This window comes from Anomaloglossus baeobatrachus, chromosome 3 (assembly GCF_048569485.1).
Source record: "Anomaloglossus baeobatrachus isolate aAnoBae1 chromosome 3, aAnoBae1.hap1, whole genome shotgun sequence".
In the NCBI taxonomy this organism is placed as follows: Eukaryota; Metazoa; Chordata; class Amphibia; order Anura; family Aromobatidae; genus Anomaloglossus; species Anomaloglossus baeobatrachus.
Window position 1 is genome coordinate 393,956,017 of NC_134355.1, and position 20,925 is coordinate 393,976,941.

The window sequence follows — 20,925 nt, forward strand, 5'->3', positions numbered from 1 at the left end:
TCAGGAGTCCGCTCCTGGCTGGATGTGGCCTAAGGAGCCGTGCCCGGAGACGCTGGTGGTGACCTCTTATCCCTATCGGTGGGCTATTGTCTTCTATGAGGGACTTTGGGTGGGACAGGACCCCTAGTCCTGGCCTCAGTCGGTTAATTAACCAGTTCTGCTTGGTTCCGGTCCTGGCTTCAGGGTCCGAGTACCCCCCTTTGTGCTCCGGTTTCCGGGTCGGTTCCCCGTGTCGGTACCGGCGGGCTCCAACCCTGTCCCAGTCCACCTCGGTTCTGCCGAGCCATCTTCCCATCTCCTGCTGACGGAGACCACCGTCTGCTCCTAGCCAGTGGCACCAGGGCTTCTACCCTAGTACCGTTCAACTTGAACTTCACTGCTGGAGCTAAACTTAGCTCCAGCCCACACTCCTCTCCAAACTGAACTCCTAAGCTAATCTCATTGTTTTCCCACCCCGGGCTCTCTGGACCCCTGGGTGGGCGTGTCGCAACCGCCTGGTCACACCTACTGGTGTGTCCATCTTTCCCTAAGGGGGGGTGACTAGGGTTTCTGGTTGGCTGTATGTTTCCTAGTGAGGGAAGGTGTCATGCAGGGGCCTATTTTTGACTACCTGGTTTTGCCAGGGTGTCACACATATATAGAGATAAGTGTATATACTGTATATGTAGATAGATATAGATCTATATGTATCTATATATAATCAAATTCATGTTAATTTTTTAAGAATTCCCTGAACCTAGTGAATTAGAACAATTTGCAATTTGCTTCGTGCAAATCCCCTAAGATGGTTGCTACCATTTTCCATATTGCAAAATATTATAATAGTCAGAGAAGGCTCACAAAACTTTTTGAGTGACTAGACAGGCTTCCACATAATGTCTGGTATCTATCACATTGCATGGTATAAAGGCCCCGTTACACGCAGCAACGTATCTAACGATATATCGCCGGGGTCACGGATTCCGTGACGCACATCCGGAATCGTTAGCGACGTTGTTGCGTGTGACACAAACAAGCAGCCGTTAACGATGGAAATTACTCACCAAATCGTCCATCGTTGACACGTCGTTCATTTTCAAAAAATCGTTGATTGTTGAGGACGCAGCTTATTTGTCGTTCCCGAGGCAGCGATGAATTACAGCTTACCTGCAGCCGCCGGCAATGACGAAGGAAGGAGGTGGGTGGGATGTTACGGCCGCTCATCTCCGCCCCTCCGCTTCTATTGAGCGACTGCTTAGTGATGCCGCTGTGACGCCGCATGAACCACCCCCTTAGAAAGGAGGCGGATCGCCGGCCACAGCGGCATCGCTAGGCAAGTAAGTCCGTGTGACAGCTCCTAACGATATTGTGTGCCATGGGCAGCGATTTGCCTTTAACGCACAACCGACGGGGGCGGGTGCTTTCACCAGCGACATCACTGGCAATGTCGCTGCGTGTAAAGCCCCCTTAATACAGCCAGCCAGGTGGGACTATCATAGTCTATATAACAGCCTATATAAAAACAGAAGTAGGGAATCTGGGTAGTAAGAGGATGTCAGAGCCACATCCATGGAGATAGGGAGAGAAAGTCTTAAAGCAGTGAAAAAATTGTACATATAGTGTCAAATTGCTGTAGCCCAGCAGTGAAGGATATCAGTGCGACACCCCGGCTCAGACCGAGGTGCTCGGATCCAGGGTGGTCGTGGCTTGAAGGGTCCAGACCCAAGCTCAGCAAACACTCCGATCCTTAAAAGGGGATTATTTACAGGGGAGAAGTTTGTGACGCCACCTGCAAGTTGCGATAATGGGAGTACCGCCGCTGCTGGAAGGAGTACGGGGGCAGATGGTGTGGAGCAGCAAGGTGTCAGTTCCTCCGCAGCTAGGGAAGACCCCGGACTCTGGAGTTTTGGTGAATATTTGGGAGCGCAGGGTGCAGGGGACCAGGGTACTCACTGTGGGTGGTCATGGTGCTGGATGAGGATTTTAAAGTAGACACTCAGACCGAAGGTAAACCAAAGTCTCTGTGCATCACTGTCACTGCGGAGAGCCCGTCCAGGTATCCACTCCCACTGGTGTCACTTGGTAATCCTGAGCCCACCTCCGTGCAAAATTTAGTTGTCTGTTGTGGCCCCTTGGCTTGAAGCTGTTGGGGCCTCGCTCACTATGTGTAGTGTTGCTGTGCTATTGATGCCTGGTACTTGGGATTTCAGTGGGCTGCTTTACTGCAAAACCCTATCCTCCGTGGTGTGCTGACACCTTCAATCTCTGAGCTCTTAGGGAAGTTCTTGAAGATACTCTCCCTCCCAGGTTAATTATCAGGACGTTGAATTGGTTCCTGACCTAGGGTCCTGCAGCCCGTCGTCCTCAGTACTGATTAGTTCTTTTGGGTTCCTGATGCCGACAGTCCTCCTAGACTATGTCTGTCGCACCCTTTTCCAATATCACTGCCACCGGTCCCCGACTCCTCTGGTCCCAGACCACCGTCTGCGACCCAACCTCGGTCTAGCTCCTCGGGAGCTACTACTCCAGCTCCTCACTCCTTGAGGGCTCTCACTACTTTGCTCTCTTCCTCTCTCCCATCAGTCTGCCTGACTCCTAGGTGGGTGGCCCTATTCCAGCTTGACCAATCCACTGGTGTGTCTGACAGGTCATGATGTGAGATGTTGAATGGAATTTGTGGTGCTGATGGTAGTGACACCGATTTCTGGGAACCTGGAACCATGGGGGTAGGCCCTGCACCCTGGTTGAAAGGATGCAGTTCCCTGTGGCACCCTGATATACTCAGGGGCGCCACATTAGTTTAAAGGGAACTTGTCACCAGATTTTTCCATTATATGTGGCCGCCAGCAGTAAGCTGCTCTTTATAATGTAAAAAGGACCTTTATTATACTTCCCCTGGAGGGTGGTTGGGTCTGATGGGTGTCGTTTGTCTCGGTCCAGTGACTCATCTCTGCTGCGATTGCCGTTCTCCTTTTTTCTAGTCCTGTGTGGATGATATGTCCTACGTCATGCACAGTAGCCAGCATTGAGGTCCTGTGCAGGTGCACTTTGATTTGTCTTGCTCAGGGCAGATCAAAGTATTGTAGTGCGCATGCGCGGGCCATCTTTGACCTTACCTCACGTCTGTACATTACAGTACTTTTACCTGCCCTCAATAGGGCAGATCAAAGTGCGCTTGCTCATGGAATACAATGCTGCCCTGTGGGGATAACATAGGACGCGGCATCCATAAAGGGCTGGAAAGAATAAGGATAGCAATCACAGCAGAGAGGAGACACCAGACCCGCAAGCAGTGATACCCATCATTCCGGATTGCCCCCTGGGTGAGCATAATAAATCCCTTTTTTATGTTATACAGATTGGCTTGGGCACTTATATACAGCATTCTGGAATGCTGTATATAATAGCTCAATGGTGCTGGCTGCTGCTTGTAAGGGACAAACCTGGTGGCAAGTTACATTTAAAAAAAAAATAAAAAACAGAATAATATAGACATTCATTCAGAGAAGTTATGATGTTGCTGCATTTAAATTGCATATTGTTTGTATATTCATGCAGAAGCATGCCACCAATATTGCTGAAAACGAAAAACATTTAATTCTGTAAGTACCTCACAAAATATCTGCATCACGCAATACCCTTTTTTTTTTTTTGCATACCTGTTATATATGTCTAATTTGCTATACAGTACATGCAATAACAATACCGTAGGCAATTGATAATATTGTTTTTTGGCATGTTCTTAGCATTTATTAGTCAGTCTTTTATAACAAGTGGGAAATTATGATAAAAATCAAAAGAGAGTTTTAAAAAAATATAGAAATTTTAACAAAGTGTATATCTCACAAACAGTTTTTTGTGCACCCATTATATAAGTCAAGTATGACTTCTGGTGCCATTGCCTTTTTGGTGGGGAATGTACTTAGCAATTATTGAGGAGTCATTTTGACAAAGGGATTTGTGTTAAAAAGTTACAAAATAGAATAAAAAAAATGCAGACATTTAATGGAGTGACTGCATTACCAATTATACATTTCACAAATTATTTCTTTTTTTGCATACTTGGTTCATAAGTGAAACTTGATGTATGTACATGCCACATTAAGAATGCAGCTTGTTGCCGTACGTGTTCTTTGGGCATGTGCTATATCTAAAATTTCTGTATCACTCCTTTATGGAAAGTGGGTAATTTTGTTTACAAAATACAATAGAGAAGTAAGAAATATCAGTAAAAATCAAATTTAATTCTATTGTAGTAAAAACCGCATAATAAAGGAAATAATGATCAGGGCAATAGACAGGACACTATAAAAGATGAAAAAACATGGCAATTGGTAATAAGCATACATCAGCCATAAGCAGCAGCAGCACCAGCATTGGCACCAGCCATCTGGGCCGTAGTTCTACCACGCACAGGTAATAATTGAACTTACTTTGCCTCTGGCAAGTGAATTAGTGGAGGGAAAGAGGAATATGTTATGGATTATGGAGCATCACTAATTTAAGTTACAGTAGGATGATGTTACCTCTGACAGAGACACTGACGTTATGCATCAATATTCTACACATTCGTACTTCACTATCATTGTATCAGTTAATCTTTTTGATTGTGGATTTTCAATTTTTGCAATGAAATCTATATCTTTGCTAACCTCTAGTTCCCTAATCCTCTGCACTTTAAGGGCTAAATAAAATATTTTGCAACAACTTTCAGTTGACGAGTTGAATGACAGTTTTAATTGTTTGATGGTTGTGGTAGTTGAAGTAGTAATGGCACTTGCAGCCGTGTTAGTGAAAACACTGGCAGTGGATGCCAAAGGGTTAGTTGGACACTGAGTTAAAACAAATCTGGAAGTGTTTAAGACCTCAAAAAAATCTTGTAGAAACAGATAATTAATTAACTAAAATAGTAAAACCCAAAAATGAAAAAAGTAGGAAAGAATATAGTGCTGTGATAAGTGACACACAATGAATACCTTAATGTGGCATTTTATCTAGGGGCGTGAAAGTAGTGGAGGCCGAAATTTCCAGGCATGGGTGCCAGATTAATTCTAAGTGGTAACTGGCTAACCCTGATCTTCCTCCTGCCTAACAGCAGAGATTTTACACCCTACTGTTTGTTGGTGCCCCTGCTCCATGGCGGCTGACCCTAATCTGCCCCTGCTAACCACACTTGTGGTATCCAACACCATAACGTGCAATTGTGCAATGTAAAAGAATAAAATTGTGCAATGTAAAAGAATAAAAAAAGAAGGAATGAAGTAACAAGTTGGTCAATTCAACTATCTCTTTAGAATATAAGCAAGCAAATAAATCATATATTATTAATAATACTCACTTATATAGCGCTATTGATTCCGCAGCACTTTACATATGTCAGGAACACTATCCCCATTGGGGATCATAATCTAACTTTCCTATCTGTATGTCTTTGGAGTGTGGGAGGAAATCAGGGCACCCGGAAGAAACCCACGCACGCATGGGGAGAACATACAAACTCCTTGCAGATGGTGTCCTTGGTGGGATGTGAACCCAGGACCCCAGCGCTGTAAGGCTGCAGTGCTTACCACTGAGCCACTCCCCAATCCAACCAATAAAAAATAACTGTATCCTAAAACTGCAATCAGTTAAATAAAATAATATTTTTTTAGGCCAAAAGAAGGAGATACTTAGCCAGTTAGGTCCTCCAAAAAATCCCAACTCATTTCCCCCTCTTTTCGGTCACTGTATTTTATCATGGGATAAAAGAAATGGATTTACCTGACCACAAACATGATTGCACCATTTTTTAACTTTGAAAAGTATAAAACGTCTGTCATTGCAACGTGTTATTAAAGGCTTTTTATTACCACTGTCAGCCTGATCACCTATAGCCATATGTATTGAGCACATTAACTTTGACATTACTAAGGTTGTGATTGTGTTAATCAGCTTCAAATCAGTTGAATACAATCTGACAGATCTAGGACAGTTATTTATGGCTTTTTAGACCACTTGAAGGCTTTGGAGCTTATTTAATTTACAGCAAAACAATTTTTGACAAAAATGTTTTTAAAAAATTTGAGAAAGTTGGTAAATTTGAATTTATAAAGATTTACTAATTTTCAGTTTTTGTGATGTGTATAAAGCAATGTCATGTTTTCAGAATATCAATAACTTTAGTTTTGGACATAAAGTTGCTATATTCCTACCTTGGGACCATTTGAGCCAGGAACTCCATCAAAACCTCTTTCCCCCTGTAAAAAAAAAATATGATGATTACTAAAGCTGTATTCCCAAAAAATCCCACAATGCAGATTATGTTATAAGTTTCATCAAGAGAGGAAGAAAAATAATTTTTTCCAATATCTTAAATTGTTTGCCAAGTAATGCATACAAATAAATGTGCTATATTTCCAAATCTATTCAATAGTTTTGTTGATACTAGTGTGCAGGTTAAGAAATATTTTAGGTTATATAGATTTTTTTTATTAATATTTTGGTATTTTGGATGTTGTGCATGGGTATAGCATTTTAAAAAGATTAATACTTTGCAAATAACAGTTCTCTAACCAACATAACCTCCTTTTACTACATCCTTTAAAATGTTGCACAACTCACATGTAAGACAAGTATTATAAATATTTCTTAGGCTTTAATTTATTTTGTGTAAACAAATTGCACAACCCTTTAAGATTAGCCAGAGAGAGTTCCTTAATAAAACTGTCCTGGGATATACAGTATCCCCTAGAAAGCATAGCGGTCTTAACATTGATTACATATTCATAAGCTTGGGTACAGATGGAAGAGACATCATTTTAACTGCAGTGGTGTGGCATGGTTAGGATTCCCATAATTCTCAAATACAGAAAAAAAATACAGAAAAGGACCCGTCACATGAACTGCAATTTTATAGAAAGTATAAAATCCAGCCAGCACTTCCTTTTAATAGCACTTATTTCTATACTTTCTGCAAAATGCCTATAATTTTTGTTCATCATGAGCTTTTTACTGCTAAACCCTATTGTTAACATGGTGCCTTTACGGGAATTAAAGTAATTAAACTGTGTGAACGGAACAGTGACCTCAACATATGTAGTTTGCAGGTGAGATGGCCGAAATGTAGAATTTTGGAGTTTTTGTAGATATAAAATTGCCTTCTGTTCTGGGCCTTCTTTCAAGATGCTAATCTATTATCAGGAATGAAAAATGTCTTCTCTGGAAGGCCATTTGATTTATATGGTACATGTGTAATTCTTCTTTCCCCCTTTTGGGGTGCTGCAGAGAAATTTGAACAGTTAAAGGGAACCTGTCAGCTGCAAGATGCACTTAGCACCATGAGCAGTTCTGGGTCATTTTGCTAATCCCTGCCTAACCGTCCCTGTATCTAGTAGAATACATAGAGATTTTTAGAATAATTATTTTTAAAGATCCTTCATTATATGCTAATGAGACCAGTGACTAGTCACAAGGGTGTTACTTTCCCTGGCTAGTTGCCCCCCTTAGCATGTTAGCACACCCCTGTGGGCGTGCTAATGAATGTGCAGCATTAGAGGCATGATCGCGCTCACCTCATCTGCCACCGCTAGTTTTTGGCTCAGTGTGTAAGATCAGAACGTAACTCGATTTACGGTCATGTGCTCTACACTACTTTGAAGCCGGGACGCGAACACCTGGCTTCACAGTAAACATGACTGGAAGTCCGGGACTTCTGATCATGCGCACTGAGCCGAAAACCAGCAATGGCAGCTGAGAGGTGAGCGTGACCATGCCTCTGATGCTGCACGTTCACTAGCATGTTAGCACGTTAGGACATCCTTTTCTAAGGATCCCTTTATCTATGCTACTAGATACAGCGACGGTTAGACAGGGATTAGCAATATGCACCCAGAACTGCTCGTGGTTCTGGGTGCATATTGGACCTGACAGGCTTCCTTTAAAAGTAGAACTAAAAACAACACATGTCACAACACTACCATGCCCTCATATCTGAAGGCCCTTATAATAATTAGAGTGTAATTTTATAGGCAGAACATTGTATGGAGAAATCTAATAAAATTAATTAACATTCTGAAAAAAAATGTATGTTATTAAATTTCAGATGGCTTCATTTCATTCTTTCTAGTTTATTTCAAATCACTTGGGGCTGAAACAAGAAGTTAAAAATAGAAGGTAAAAAATATATTCTTTCCTGTTTCATTACTATTTGCATTCTGGATCCAGGTTTCATGTCACCCAAGCTGAAATATCTTAAAATATATCATAGACTGACGCAGCTGCAATTATGATAGTATAGATATAAATTGCAATTGGCAGAGTCAAATACTATTCTTTACCCATAGAGCATGGGAACTTCTCTAATACAAAAATATGATGTTGGTCTGTATGGGAGAATCAGAACAGGGTCAGAGAAGCACAAGAATATCTCATGTTCCCCTGACATTCACAGTATTCAGAACCTACTTCACAATATTGGATAAATATCTTGTGTACAACTGAGCGTATATTCTGAAATCTGTAACTGAAATGAACTGATCCCAAGAGATCCAGAAAATTAGATGTTTACTATAATATTTAGTGTAATGTCTTTATACTTCAACAAATTGTAGAATTTTATATTGAATGACATCTTTTAATATTAGCGATCATACCACTATAATATATAACGATGTATTATCAATTGTAGGCTTTCAGCTTTATGTACTGTATAAAACATGTACAGTATAACATAATATTTTATGTGAACATTTCCCTGTATTAAAGAAACATACAAAAATATATTGTAACGTAAGTCGACCCCTGTTACACCCAAAACATCCTTGCAGTCTTGCATCGTTTTTCACATTAACCAAGAGACTTGGCCTTTCTTAACATTATCCTGATTCCTGGCATTATTCATAACTTGTTCTTGTATATTTTCAACCAGACATCCCAGAGCAGATTCTGCTCACATTATATCAAGTAGTGGTGAGTACAAGGGTGATGAATATTTTGTGACTAGCATTTATAATACATGAGTATTTTTAGCCATACAGATGCAGAGCATTATACCATTTCAGATAAATGACATTGTAATCTACAGTTAGCATATTTTTTTCTTTCAAGTGTTAAATTGAACATTATGTAAAGTGGGATCTCTACAAATTAACAAGAACAAGACAAATGAAAGCCAACTTTAGATATGAATGTATTGTCTCTCCACACTGAATGTGTAATAAGAAAACATCTAGACCTTTAAAGCACCACTCCAGCATTTTTTTTCAGCGCTGGACTGGTGCTTTAAATCTGAGTCCCCTGCCCCGGTCTTATACTCACCTTCTAGTGACTTTTCTAGTGACTTCACTAGATGCTGCTCCAGTCCCACCGCGCCATCTTCTGATTGTAACTTCTAATTTGCCAGAAATTACATCACAAAGTCTCAATGTATCTCTATGAAATCCAGAACGAGGCCACAACAAGGCTCTCATTGAAAAACCAAATAAATGAGCCAGGGCGTGAGTTGGTACACATGCATGTTATAAGCGTATGTTACAAAGAAACTTAAAATAAGAATTATATGAACATATACCCTACTGTAACTAAATAAAAGCATGGTGCATACAAAAAAACATAGGGTATTTAGTAAACACTACTTTTGACCAAAAAAGCATAAAGCCATTCCACCGCAACAAGGTGTACCCAATCAGGACGGTAGCTAACACTCTCTAGTATTAAAAACTTACCATAAGTCAGAACAGACCTCAATCTGAATAAGGGCAGGGAATGGCTGGGTGCCAACTCTAGGCACATAGCCATGGGATGCAATGGATGAAATGCTTTTGGGTCTTCTTTGTCTCCTGGCCAGTGTGAACATGCGCTTATAACATGCATGTGTATCAACTCACGCTCCGGCTCATTTTTTGTTTTTTTCTTTAGTGTCTTGTACTTAGTACCAATAGGGTGTGGCCCCTTCTTTCCAGTGAGCTGAGTATTTCATCCATTGCATCCCATGGCTGTGTCTGTGTGCATGTAGTCAGGACCAAGCCATTCTCTGCCTTTATTCCAATTGAGGTCTGTTCTGACATATGGTAAGGTTTTAATACTAGAGAGTGTAGGTACAATCCCAATTTTGGTACACCTTGTCATAGTGGGATGGCTTTATGCTTTTTTTGATCAAAAATAGTGTTTTCTAAGTTCCTTATGTCCATTTCTATCCACTATGCTTTTATTTAGTTACAGTAGGGTATATATTCACATTATGCTTATTTTGAGGCTCTCATAGAGTAGTATTGAGCTGTGACCTCCGGCGCGCTCCATGAAACACAGGAGCGACGCTGAAAAAATATGAAGCCACCACAAGGAGAGTATATGACCGGGGTCAGGGGACTGAGATTTTATTTAAAGCACCACTCCAGCGGTTCAATAAAAATGAAACGCCGGAGTGGGGTTTTAATAGTAGTAAGTACGTAGAATTCAATATCATCAATTATGTATAACAGTCAAAACTGTAGAAGCATAAAAAATAGCTAGAAATGTATATCTGCTCTTTTTTTTTAGCATTGACTACTTGGTTGCAATTAGTTTATCTACATTAGGGCACACTTTATATTCTGAGACCCTATTGTGTTATGAAATTTAACTTCTGTCTCATGAGAGATCGAGGCTAATACTGTATCTCTTCTTCAATTCTGAAGGAATCTATAAGATAAAGAATATATAGTCCACATGAGTCATTTCAAATAACAACTATCTCTCACAACTCCTTTATACATATAAAAGCTAGGCTCAACTCAACATTAACATATTCTCAATAGGCAGTGTGACATGATCTGCTTCCTAACTATTGTGGAAGTAACTTATATATTAATATATATATATATAATATGTTATAACAACCTGCTTGTATGTCTTTTCAGAGTATGTCTAACATCTTGCAATATTTTTAGTAATTTTTGTAATTTTTTATTGGTTGTCTTAAACTATAAATTGTATCATTGTGAAACTCCCTACACTGCTAACTAGAAATACTTTGATGTTTGAAATGCATTAGAAAATTTTATTTTACTGCTCTGTTCTGGATTTTAATGCATGTGGGCAATAAAGCCAAATATATTTTATGCACATAAGAGTGCTGTATTCCATTTCCTTGTCAGCCTATATGCAAGCATAACAAAAGGATTGGTGATTAAATTCCAACTCTTCAAACTTTGTTAACATCAGTTGTTCGGGAATAGTTAGAAGCCCCTCATATAGATTTGATGTCGGCCAGAGCTGCTAAAATCCTTAGTTTTGGACATTATTTTTTTGAGTTGCAAGTGTGGCAGTAGGCTGTTACTAAATTCTTTTGTAAGCAATTTAAATATATCTCTTGAGAAACCAAAAGGATTGGGTAACTGAGTTCCAATTGTCCATAGTCTCTTAACATCAGCTGTCCAGAATAAGTCAGGACCCCCAGATACAAATTGGATGTCGGCCAGTGCTGCTGGCATCATCAGGTTTATCCAACTTTAATTTACTGCTTAGCATTGCAGCTGTGCTTGATCAGTTTGTGTTTGAATGTAAGCATAACTCCCCCCCAAGAGGTCAGTGTATAAGGAGAAAGATTGTAAATTACCATCAAATATTACTGTCTATGTTTCCTTAATATCAGCTGTCTGGTATAAATTGGGACCCCCAGAATGAAATTGGATGTTGGCCAGTACTGCTGACATCACCAGGCTTGTGCAACTTTAATATGTATGTTTGCTGCTGCACTTGATCAGGTTGTCTGTTGTATATATGCATAATTCTCCCCTAAGAGGTCAGTGCATAAGGAGAAAAACAGAAAACTACCATCAAATATTACTGTCCAAGCTCTCTTAACATCAGCTGTCCAGGATAAGTCAGGACCCAAAGATATAAATTGGATATTGTTAAGTGCATATAAAGAAAGACTATAAACTACCAGCAACTATTAAGCTAGGGATAAGTGGAAGTGCTGCCCACACCCCCTTAAAGACAATGTAATGTAATGAACTGTTTTAAATGTGTTTAGTTGTTCACTTTTTTTTCTAGAATAGAGTTAAGGGTTGACACTGAATTAGACTGGGTGTAGTTATATGGGATGTTAAGAGAGGTGGGAGGTGACAGTCAGTTAGAACACAGAGATTTTTTGTGTTGGACCGAAGGCCGGTTTCACACGTCAGTAAAAAACACAGACATTCTTTACTGATGTATAAAAAACGCCTATGTCCCTCCATGTGCCGTGATTCACGACACATGGTGGTTGTCCATGTGCAGTTCGTGATACATGATCCGTACTCCGTGATTGCACATGGACATTACTCATCTGTCACGTTCCTGCTCTCCATGGTGCTGAACTCCTCGGCTCTGCAGCGTCCACCTACCGCTCTCTGCAGCTACTTCTGGGTCGGCTCCGGCTGCATTCATGAATATGCATGAGCCGGCCAGGAAGCTGCAAAGAGCACAGGCTGCACAGAGCGTCACTGGAAAGGTGAGTTGAAAATGTTTTTTATTTTATATGCACGTTTTTTTCTGGTACGTGTTTCACGGATCACACCATAGTGTGGTCCGTGAGACATCAGTGATGGCAGAAAAAAAACAACTTATCTCCGTGCGGCAACCACGGACATGCGTATACGCAGCACTGAGACACGGTCAGTGAAAAATCACTGATGTGTGCACAGACCAATTGATTATAATGGGTCTGCATATGTCAGTGATTCTGGTACATTTAAAAAAAGCACAAACGTACCAGAATCAATGACGTCTGAAACAAGCCTAAGGTCTGAGAGCTAGCAGACTGTCGTGAGATATGTGTGCGCAGCGAACAGAGACGATAATAGCTACTAAGATTTGAGAAACTGGAGAAGAATTGAGAACATTTGCAGAAATCAATAGATTGGAAGTCTGATAGGCTAGAACTAAGGCCAGGGAAGGCAAGTTAATGAGGCAGAAAGGGATCTAGATGAAAAGGGAGACCTGCGTGGAGAGGAAAAAACTGAGAGAGACTTGTATTAGCAGGACCTTAGTGAAAGGTACACTATTTGTGAATACTGGAAGTGAATAATATTAGCCAAAATGGGACATGAGTTCTTCTACAGGGAATTGAGGTTGCATCACAGCACAAAATCTATGGCCCTCCTAGAATGGACTTTGCATGCAACAGTGAGGAGTTGTACCAACACAACCTCTTTAGAGGAGGCCTCTAAAGGGAAGACGAGATCCCTCAGAATTGCTGACTGGATCATAGTGAGATACAAGTGTATGGGAACAGAGAAAAAGGAACTGTCATATGATTTAAATGAGAAGGGTCCATGGTTGCTTTTATCAAGTGAATTGTACAAGGAGAACCATACCTACTATCTGTTGTATAAAGTTGTTATCAAATTCAAGTCCAGTAAAGAATATATTTTTGGACATTGGACTCTCTTAATGTGCTGTGAATCATCTGGCCCTGGCCTGCTTTATCCCATGGTAATCGTCAGTCTGTCGAGGCATATCACCCATATAAAGAACACTACAAAGATACACTTCCAGCCGGGACCCCCATTTTCATGTAGCATGGTGAAAGAGACGAGCACCTTGCCCACGGGTACTGCCCATGGCCACGTTCCATAATTTCTGTTTTTAGTGCACCACAAAAATGATAGTTAAGTGGTTTTAAACCCTTCTTATGCTTAGTTTGTAATTTTTTTATTATGACAGATAAAAATGACAGATTGTAAGTCAATACAGTATTGCGCAAGTGCAATATTGCACTTGCGCAGAGAAGCACTGGCTGCAGTATAGCAGAACAAACTGCGCATGCCTGACCTGGGAGTGTCTCTGGGCAGGTGTGAGATTTTTGCCCGGTGCCATGGATGGTACAGAAGGCATCATTCACATCAATCATAAGCAGAGGATGGCAATCAGCATGGAGAGAAGGGATAGGATCAGCAACAGAGGATGCCAATCGGACCGGACCCAAGGATTACCATACAGCACAGGAGATTTTAAAAAGGTATTTGTGGGTGTACGGGGGAGTCAAGGGAAAATATGCACCTTCATAGAATGCATCACAGGCACTGCATAAGTTGCTAGTTTTAGTTTATAGCTAAAAAAAAACTGGTGACAGGTTCCCTTTAATGTCAGCTAATGTGTATATATATAAATAAATTAATTAATAATTAATTAATAAACCATAGCAAAAGTCTTAGTCAACATTTAAAGTGCTGTAAATTTTAAAAGACTGGGCCTCTTAGCAAACAAAATAAAGGCACACTACTGTGCAAAATAAGTGAAAAGTAATATTATCATCGAAAATCAAATATTATGAAATTCTGCTACAATCTTTAGATTTAGTATAAACTCTACAGAACTTGTTCTGATTAACAAAAGAATTGTGTTTATGTTGTGTTGGTATGGTTAGAAGACACATCAGGATATGTTTAAACCCAGCTTGGAAAAATGTGGGCAAACTTCAAAGACTTTTATTCCATGAATTCAAAATGTACTTGACTTCAGCATTCCTTGGTTTACTGATGTCATAAACATATCCATAACCATGAAACAAAGTATATATTAATTATACATTGTTTGTATGACAAATACATGCCTAAATCCTAGCAATGTCAAAAACGTATATTATATGCATTGAAGGGTTTCACTATGTATCCATTTACAGTGTTTCAGATTAAGTGAAATGTAGAAAATTTAAATATAACGTGCTGATTTATTGAGACATGTAAGTTGGACATACTGTAATAAAAAAATAAAATAACATCATTGGGCCCTGAACAGCTGCAGCCCTAGCTGTGGACATTATCTTGGCTGTGTATCAAAATATGAGGTACCCCATGTGCTGGCAATCAAGGTAATATATGGGGTTAATGACACCCTCTCAGTACTAACTGTGTAAGCAAAAATAAACACAAAACACAGAGAAAATCCTTTATTTTAAAAAAAAAACAAAAAAACCCCCCATTCTTTCTCTAATTTATTAACCCCCCAAACACCTCTGCAGGTTCGCATTATCCACATCATGACATCCCACGATGATCCCATCTCTGCTACATCTGAGGTTGCAGTGCGGTGTTACATTAGATAACGTGACCAATCACTGCGGCCGGCGGGACATACTGACGGAGCCGCAGCCGTGAGCGGTGATGTCAGTGAGTTCTCCTTGAGAACTCACCTCAGCTGAACTCACAAACTAAGCGTTACAGTTGAAACCATAAATTTACATACACTTTCTAAAAAACACATCTGCAGGTTTTTCTCCCTATCTGACATGAAATCACAATAAACCTTTCCCGTTTTATGTCAATTAGGAACCAAAATGATTTATATTTGCCAAATGTCAGAATATATATAGAGAGAGAATGTTTTAAGGCATATTTATTACTTTCTGCAAAGTCAAAAGTTTACATGCACTAAGAGTACTATGTCTTTAAACAATATGAGACCACCTATATGTCATGTCTTTGGAAGCTTCTGATAGGTTTTTTGGCAACACCCGAGTTAGTTGGAGACACACCTGTGGATGTATGTTGATGCACACCTGAAACACACTGCTTCTTTATGTAGCATCTTGGGAAAGTCAAAAGAAATCAGCCAAGATCTCAGGAAGAGAATTGTGGACTTGCACAAGTCTGGTTCATCCAATGGGTGCAATTTTCAGATACCTGAAGGTGCCACGTTCATTTGCACAAACAATTATACGCAAGTACAAACAAGATGGAAATATCGAGGCATCATACCGCTAAGGAAGGAGAAGGGTCCTATGTACCAGAGTTGCATGTGGTTTCATCACACATGTTCATGTCAACCCACGATCAAAATCAAAAGACTTTGTAAAGATGATAGTGGAAGCTTGTAAGATTGAGTTATTATACACAGTGAAATGAGTACTGTATGAACATGGGCTGAAAGGCCACTCTGCCAGGAAGAAGTCATTACTCCGAAAGAAAGATAAAAAAGACAGATTAATGTTTGCAAATGCACACAGAAATAAAGATCTTCATTTTTGGAGGCATGTCCTTTGGTCTGATAAAACGAATACTTAACTGTTTGGACATAATGACCATTGTTACGTTTGGAGGGAAAAGGGGAGAAGATTTAAAGCCTAATAACAGCATCCCAACTGTGAAACATGGGGGTGGCACCATCATGTTGTGGGGTTGTTTTGATGCAGAATGTACTGGTACACTTCACAAAAGAGATGACATCATGAGGAAAGAAGAATATGTGGCAATACTGAAGCAACATCTCAATAAATCAGCCAGGAACCTAAAGGGTGCTTTACACGTTACGACATCGCTAGCGATTGCTAGCAATGTCGCATGCGATAGCATCCGCCCCCGTTGGTGGCACAATATGTGGTGATTGCTGCCGTAGTGAACATTATCGCTACGGCAGCGTCACACGCACATACCTTGTCAGCGACGTCGCTGTGACGGCAAAACAATCCCTCCTTCAAGGGGGAGGTGCTTTTGGCCTCATAGCGATGTCACTGTAACGTCACTAAGCAGCCGGCCAATAGAAGCGGAGGTGCGGAGATGAGCGGGACGTAACATCCCGCCCACATCCTTCCTTCCGCATTGCCGATGGACGCAGGAAAGGAGATGTTTGTCGCTCCTGCAGTGTCACACATAGCGATATGTGATGTCGCAGGAGTGACGAACAACATCGTAACAACAGCAGCAACGATATTAAGGAAATGAGCGACGCGTCAACGAACAACGATTTTTCACGTTTTTGTGCTCGTTAATCGTCGCTCATTGGTGTCACATGCTGCGATTAGAGATGAGCGAACCGGTCCCGGTTCGGCTCGAGGTCGGTTCGCCGAACGGAGGTCCCGTTCGAGTTCGGCTCGTCGAACGTTCGACGAACCGAACTCGAACTGCATAGGAAACAATGGCAGGCAATCACAAACACAGTAAAACACCTAGAAAACACCCTCAAAGGTGTCCAAAAGGTGACAAACAACTCAAACACATGGGAAAGTGACAAGGACATATACTCATGCGAAAACAAAACAGCTGGACAAGGAAAAAGAGGAGGACACACAGATATAGGCATGGCACGCCATTCTAAAATCATGTAAAACACCGCAAGGTGACTCCAAGCGTAGTCTCCCTTTTTTTCCAAAAATTGGGCCCCACACACACCCACCCATTCAGTGGCAGCAGTTGGGCCCCAGTTGTACACTTCACACCTAGATTTGCATCAAGCACATTCAAAAATACGCCATTCTTATCCGTCCCCAGGATGACACCGGGGTAGGTAGATAAAGTCTTTGCTGACCCATGACTTGTTCATCTTGGCTTCTTTTAAAAACAATGTAAGCAAGGGTTACTCCAAGCGGAGTCTCCCTTTTTTCCAAAAATTGGGCCACACAGACACCCACCCCATCAGTGGCAGCACTTGGGCCCTAGTTGCAAACAGGATGTTTTGATTTGCATCAAGCACATTCAAAAATACGCCATTCTTATCCGTCCCCAGGATGACACCGGGGTAGGTAGATAAAGTCTATGCTGACCCATGACTTGTTCATCTTGGCTTCTTTTAAAAACAATGTAAGCAAGGGTTACTCCAAGCGGAGTCTCCCTTTTTTCCAAAAATTGGGCCACACAGACACCCACCCCATCAGTGGCAGCACTTGGGCCCTAGTTGCAAACAGGATGTTTTGATTTGCATCAAGCACATTCAAAAATACGCCATTCTTATCCGTCCCCAGGATGACACCGGGGTAGGTAGATAAAGTCTTTGCTGACCCATGACTTGTTCATCTTGGCTTCTTTTAAAAACAATGTAAGCAAGGGTTACTCCAAGCGGAGTCTCCCTTTTTTCCAAAAATTGGGCCACACAGACACCCACCCCATCAGTGGCAGCACTTGGGCCCTAGTTGCAAACAGGATGTTTTGATTTGCATCAAGCACATTCAAAAATACGCCATTCTTATCCGTCCCCAGGATGACACCGGGGTAGGTAGCAAAGTCTTTCCTGATCCCAGCTCTGTTCATCTTGGCTTCTTTTAAAAACAATGTAAGCAAGGGTTACTCCAAGCGGAGTCTCCCTTTTTTCCAAAAATTGGGCCACACAGACACCCACCCCATCAGTGGCAGCACTTGGGCCCTAGTTGCAAACAGGATGTTTTGATTTGCATCAAGCACATTCAAAAATACGCCATTCTTATCCGTCCCCAGGATGACACCGGGGTAGGTAGCAAAGTCTTTCCTGATCCCAGCTCTGTTCATCTTGGCTTCTTTTAAAAACAATGTAAGCAAGGGTTACTCCAAGCGGAGTCTCCCTTTTTTTCCAAAAATTGTGCCCCACACACACCCACCCATTCAGTGGCAGCACTTGTGCCCTAGTTGTACACTTCACAGCTAGATTTGCATCAAGCACATTCAAAAATACGCCATTCTTATCCGTCTCCAGGATGACACCGGGGTAGGTAGCAAAGTCTTTCCTGATCCCAGCTCTGTTCATCTTGGCTTCTTTTAAAAACACAGCAAGCAAGGGTTACTCCAAGCGGAGTCTCCCTTTTTTCCAAAAATTGGGCCACACAGACACCCACCCCATCAGTGGCAGCACTTGGGCCCTAGTTGCAAACAGGATGTTTTGATTTGCATCAAGCACATTCAAAAATACGCCATTCTTATCCGTCCCCAGGATGACACCGGGGTAGGTAGATAAAGTCTTTGCTGACCCATGACTTGTTCATCTTGGCTTCTTTTAAAAACAATGTAAGCAAGGGTTACTCCAAGCGGAGTCTCCCTTTTTTCCAAAAATTGGGCCACACAGACACCCACCCCATCAGTGGCAGCACTTGGGCCCTAGTTGCAAACAGGATGTTTTGATTTGCATCAAGCACATTCAAAAATACGCCATAATTAACCGTCCCCAGGATGACACCGGGGTAGGTAGCAAAGTCTTTCCTGATCCCAGCTCTGTTCATCCTGGCTTCTTTTAAAAACACAGCAAGCAAGGGTTACTCCAAGCGGAGTCTCCCTTTTTTTCCAAAAATTGGGCCACACAGACACCCACCCCATCAGTGGCAGCACTTGGGCCCTAGTTGCAAACAGGATGTTTTGATTTGCATCAAGCACATTCAAAAATACGCCATTCTTATCCGTCCCCAGGATGACACCGGGGTAGGTAGCAAAGTCTTTCCTGATCCCAGCTCTGTTCATCTTGGCTTCTTTTAAAAACACAGCAAGCAAGGGTTACTCCAAGCGGAGTCTCCCTTTTTTCCAAAAATTGGGCCACACAGACACCCACCCCATCAGTGGCAGCACTTGGGCCCTAGTTGCAAACAGGATGTTTTGATTTGCATCAAGCACATTCAAAAATACGCCATTCTTATCCGTCCCCAGGATGACACCGGGGTAGGTAGCAAAGTCTTTCCTGATCCCAGCTCTGTTCATCTTGGCTTCTTTTAAAAACACAGCAAGCAAGGGTTACTCCAAGCGGAGTCTCCCTTTTTTCCAAAAATTGGGCCACACAGACACCCACCCCATCAGTGGCAGCACTTGGGCCCTAGTTGCAAACAGGATGTTTTGATTTGCATCAAGCACATTCAAAAATACGCCATTCTTATCCGTCCCCAGGATGACACCGGAGTAGGTAGCAAAGTCTTTCCTGATCCCAGCTCTGTTCATCTTGGCTTCTTTTAAAAACAATCTAAGCAAGGGTTACTCCAAGCGGAGTCTCCCTTTTTTTCCAAAAATTGTGCCCCACACACACCCACCCATTCAGTGGCAGCACTTGTGCCCTAGTTGTACACTTCACAGCTAGATTTGCATCAAGCACATTCAAAAATACGCCATTCTTATCCGTCCCCAGGATGACACCGGGGTAGGTAGCAAAGTCTTTCCTGATCCCAGCTCTGTTCATCTTGGCTTCTTTTAAAAACACAGCAAGCAAGGGTTACTCCAAGCGGAGTCTCCCTTTTTTCCAAAAATTGGGCCACACAGACACCCACCCCATCAGTGGCAGCACTTGGGCCCTAGTTGCAAACAGGATGTTTTGATTTGCATCAAGCACATTCAAAAATACGCCATTCTTATCCGTCCCCAGGATGACACCGGGGTAGGTAGATAAAGTCTTTGCTGACCCATGACTTGTTCATCTTGGCTTCTTTTAAAAACAATGTAAGCAAGGGTTACTCCAAGCGGAGTCTCCCTTTTTTCCAAAAATTGGGCCACACAGACACCCACCCCATCAGTGGCAGCACTTGGGCCCTAGTTGCAAACAGGATGTTTTGATTTGCATCAAGCACATTCAAAATTACGCCATAATTAACCGTCCCCAGGATGACACCGGGGTAGGTAGCAAAGTCTTTCCTGATCCCAGCTCTGTTCATCTTGGCTTCTTTTAAAAACACAGCAAGCAAGGGTTACTCCAAGCGGAGTCTCCCTTTTTTCCAAAAATTGGGCCACACAGACACCCACCCCATCAGTGGCAGCACTTGGGCCCTAGTTGCAAACAGGATGTTTTGATTTGCATCAAGCACATTCAAAAATACGCCATTCTTATCCGTCCCCAGGATGACACCGGGGTAGGTAGCAAAGTCTTTCCTGATCCCAGCTCTGTTCATCTTGGCTTCTTTTAAAAACACAGCAAGCAAGGGTTACTCCAAGCGGAGTCTCCCTTTTTTCCAAAAATTGGGCCACACAGACACCCACCCCATCAGTGGCAGCACTTGGGCCCTAGTTGCAAACAGGATGTTTTGATTTGCATCAAGCACATTCAAAAATACGCCATTCTTATCCGTCCCCAGGATGACACCGGGGTAGGTAGCAAAGTCTTTTCTGATCCCAGCTCTGTTCATCTTGGCTTCTTTTAAAAACACAGCAAGCAAGGGTTACTCCAAGCGGAGTCTCCCTTTTTTCCAAAAATTGGGCCACACAGACACCCACCCCATCAGTGGCAGCACTTGGGCCCTAGTTGCAAACAGGATGTTTTGATTTGCATCAAGCACATTCAAAAATACGCCATTCT

The 20,925-nt window shown here is 41.8% G+C and overlaps 1 protein-coding gene across 2 annotated transcripts in view; it reads right to left on the reverse strand.

The window, feature by feature from the left end:
• The window catches only part of COL19A1 (collagen type XIX alpha 1 chain), a 1,307,565-nt gene that overhangs the window by 920,278 nt on the left and 366,362 nt on the right, over window positions 1-20,925 (reverse strand). For both annotated transcript variants that reach the window (XM_075340245.1, XM_075340246.1), the window contains exon 11: window positions 6,171-6,215. In XM_075340245.1, the coding sequence (XP_075196360.1) occupies window positions 6,171-6,215 (45 nt within the window). The remainder of the gene's footprint in view (window positions 1-6,170; window positions 6,216-20,925) is intronic.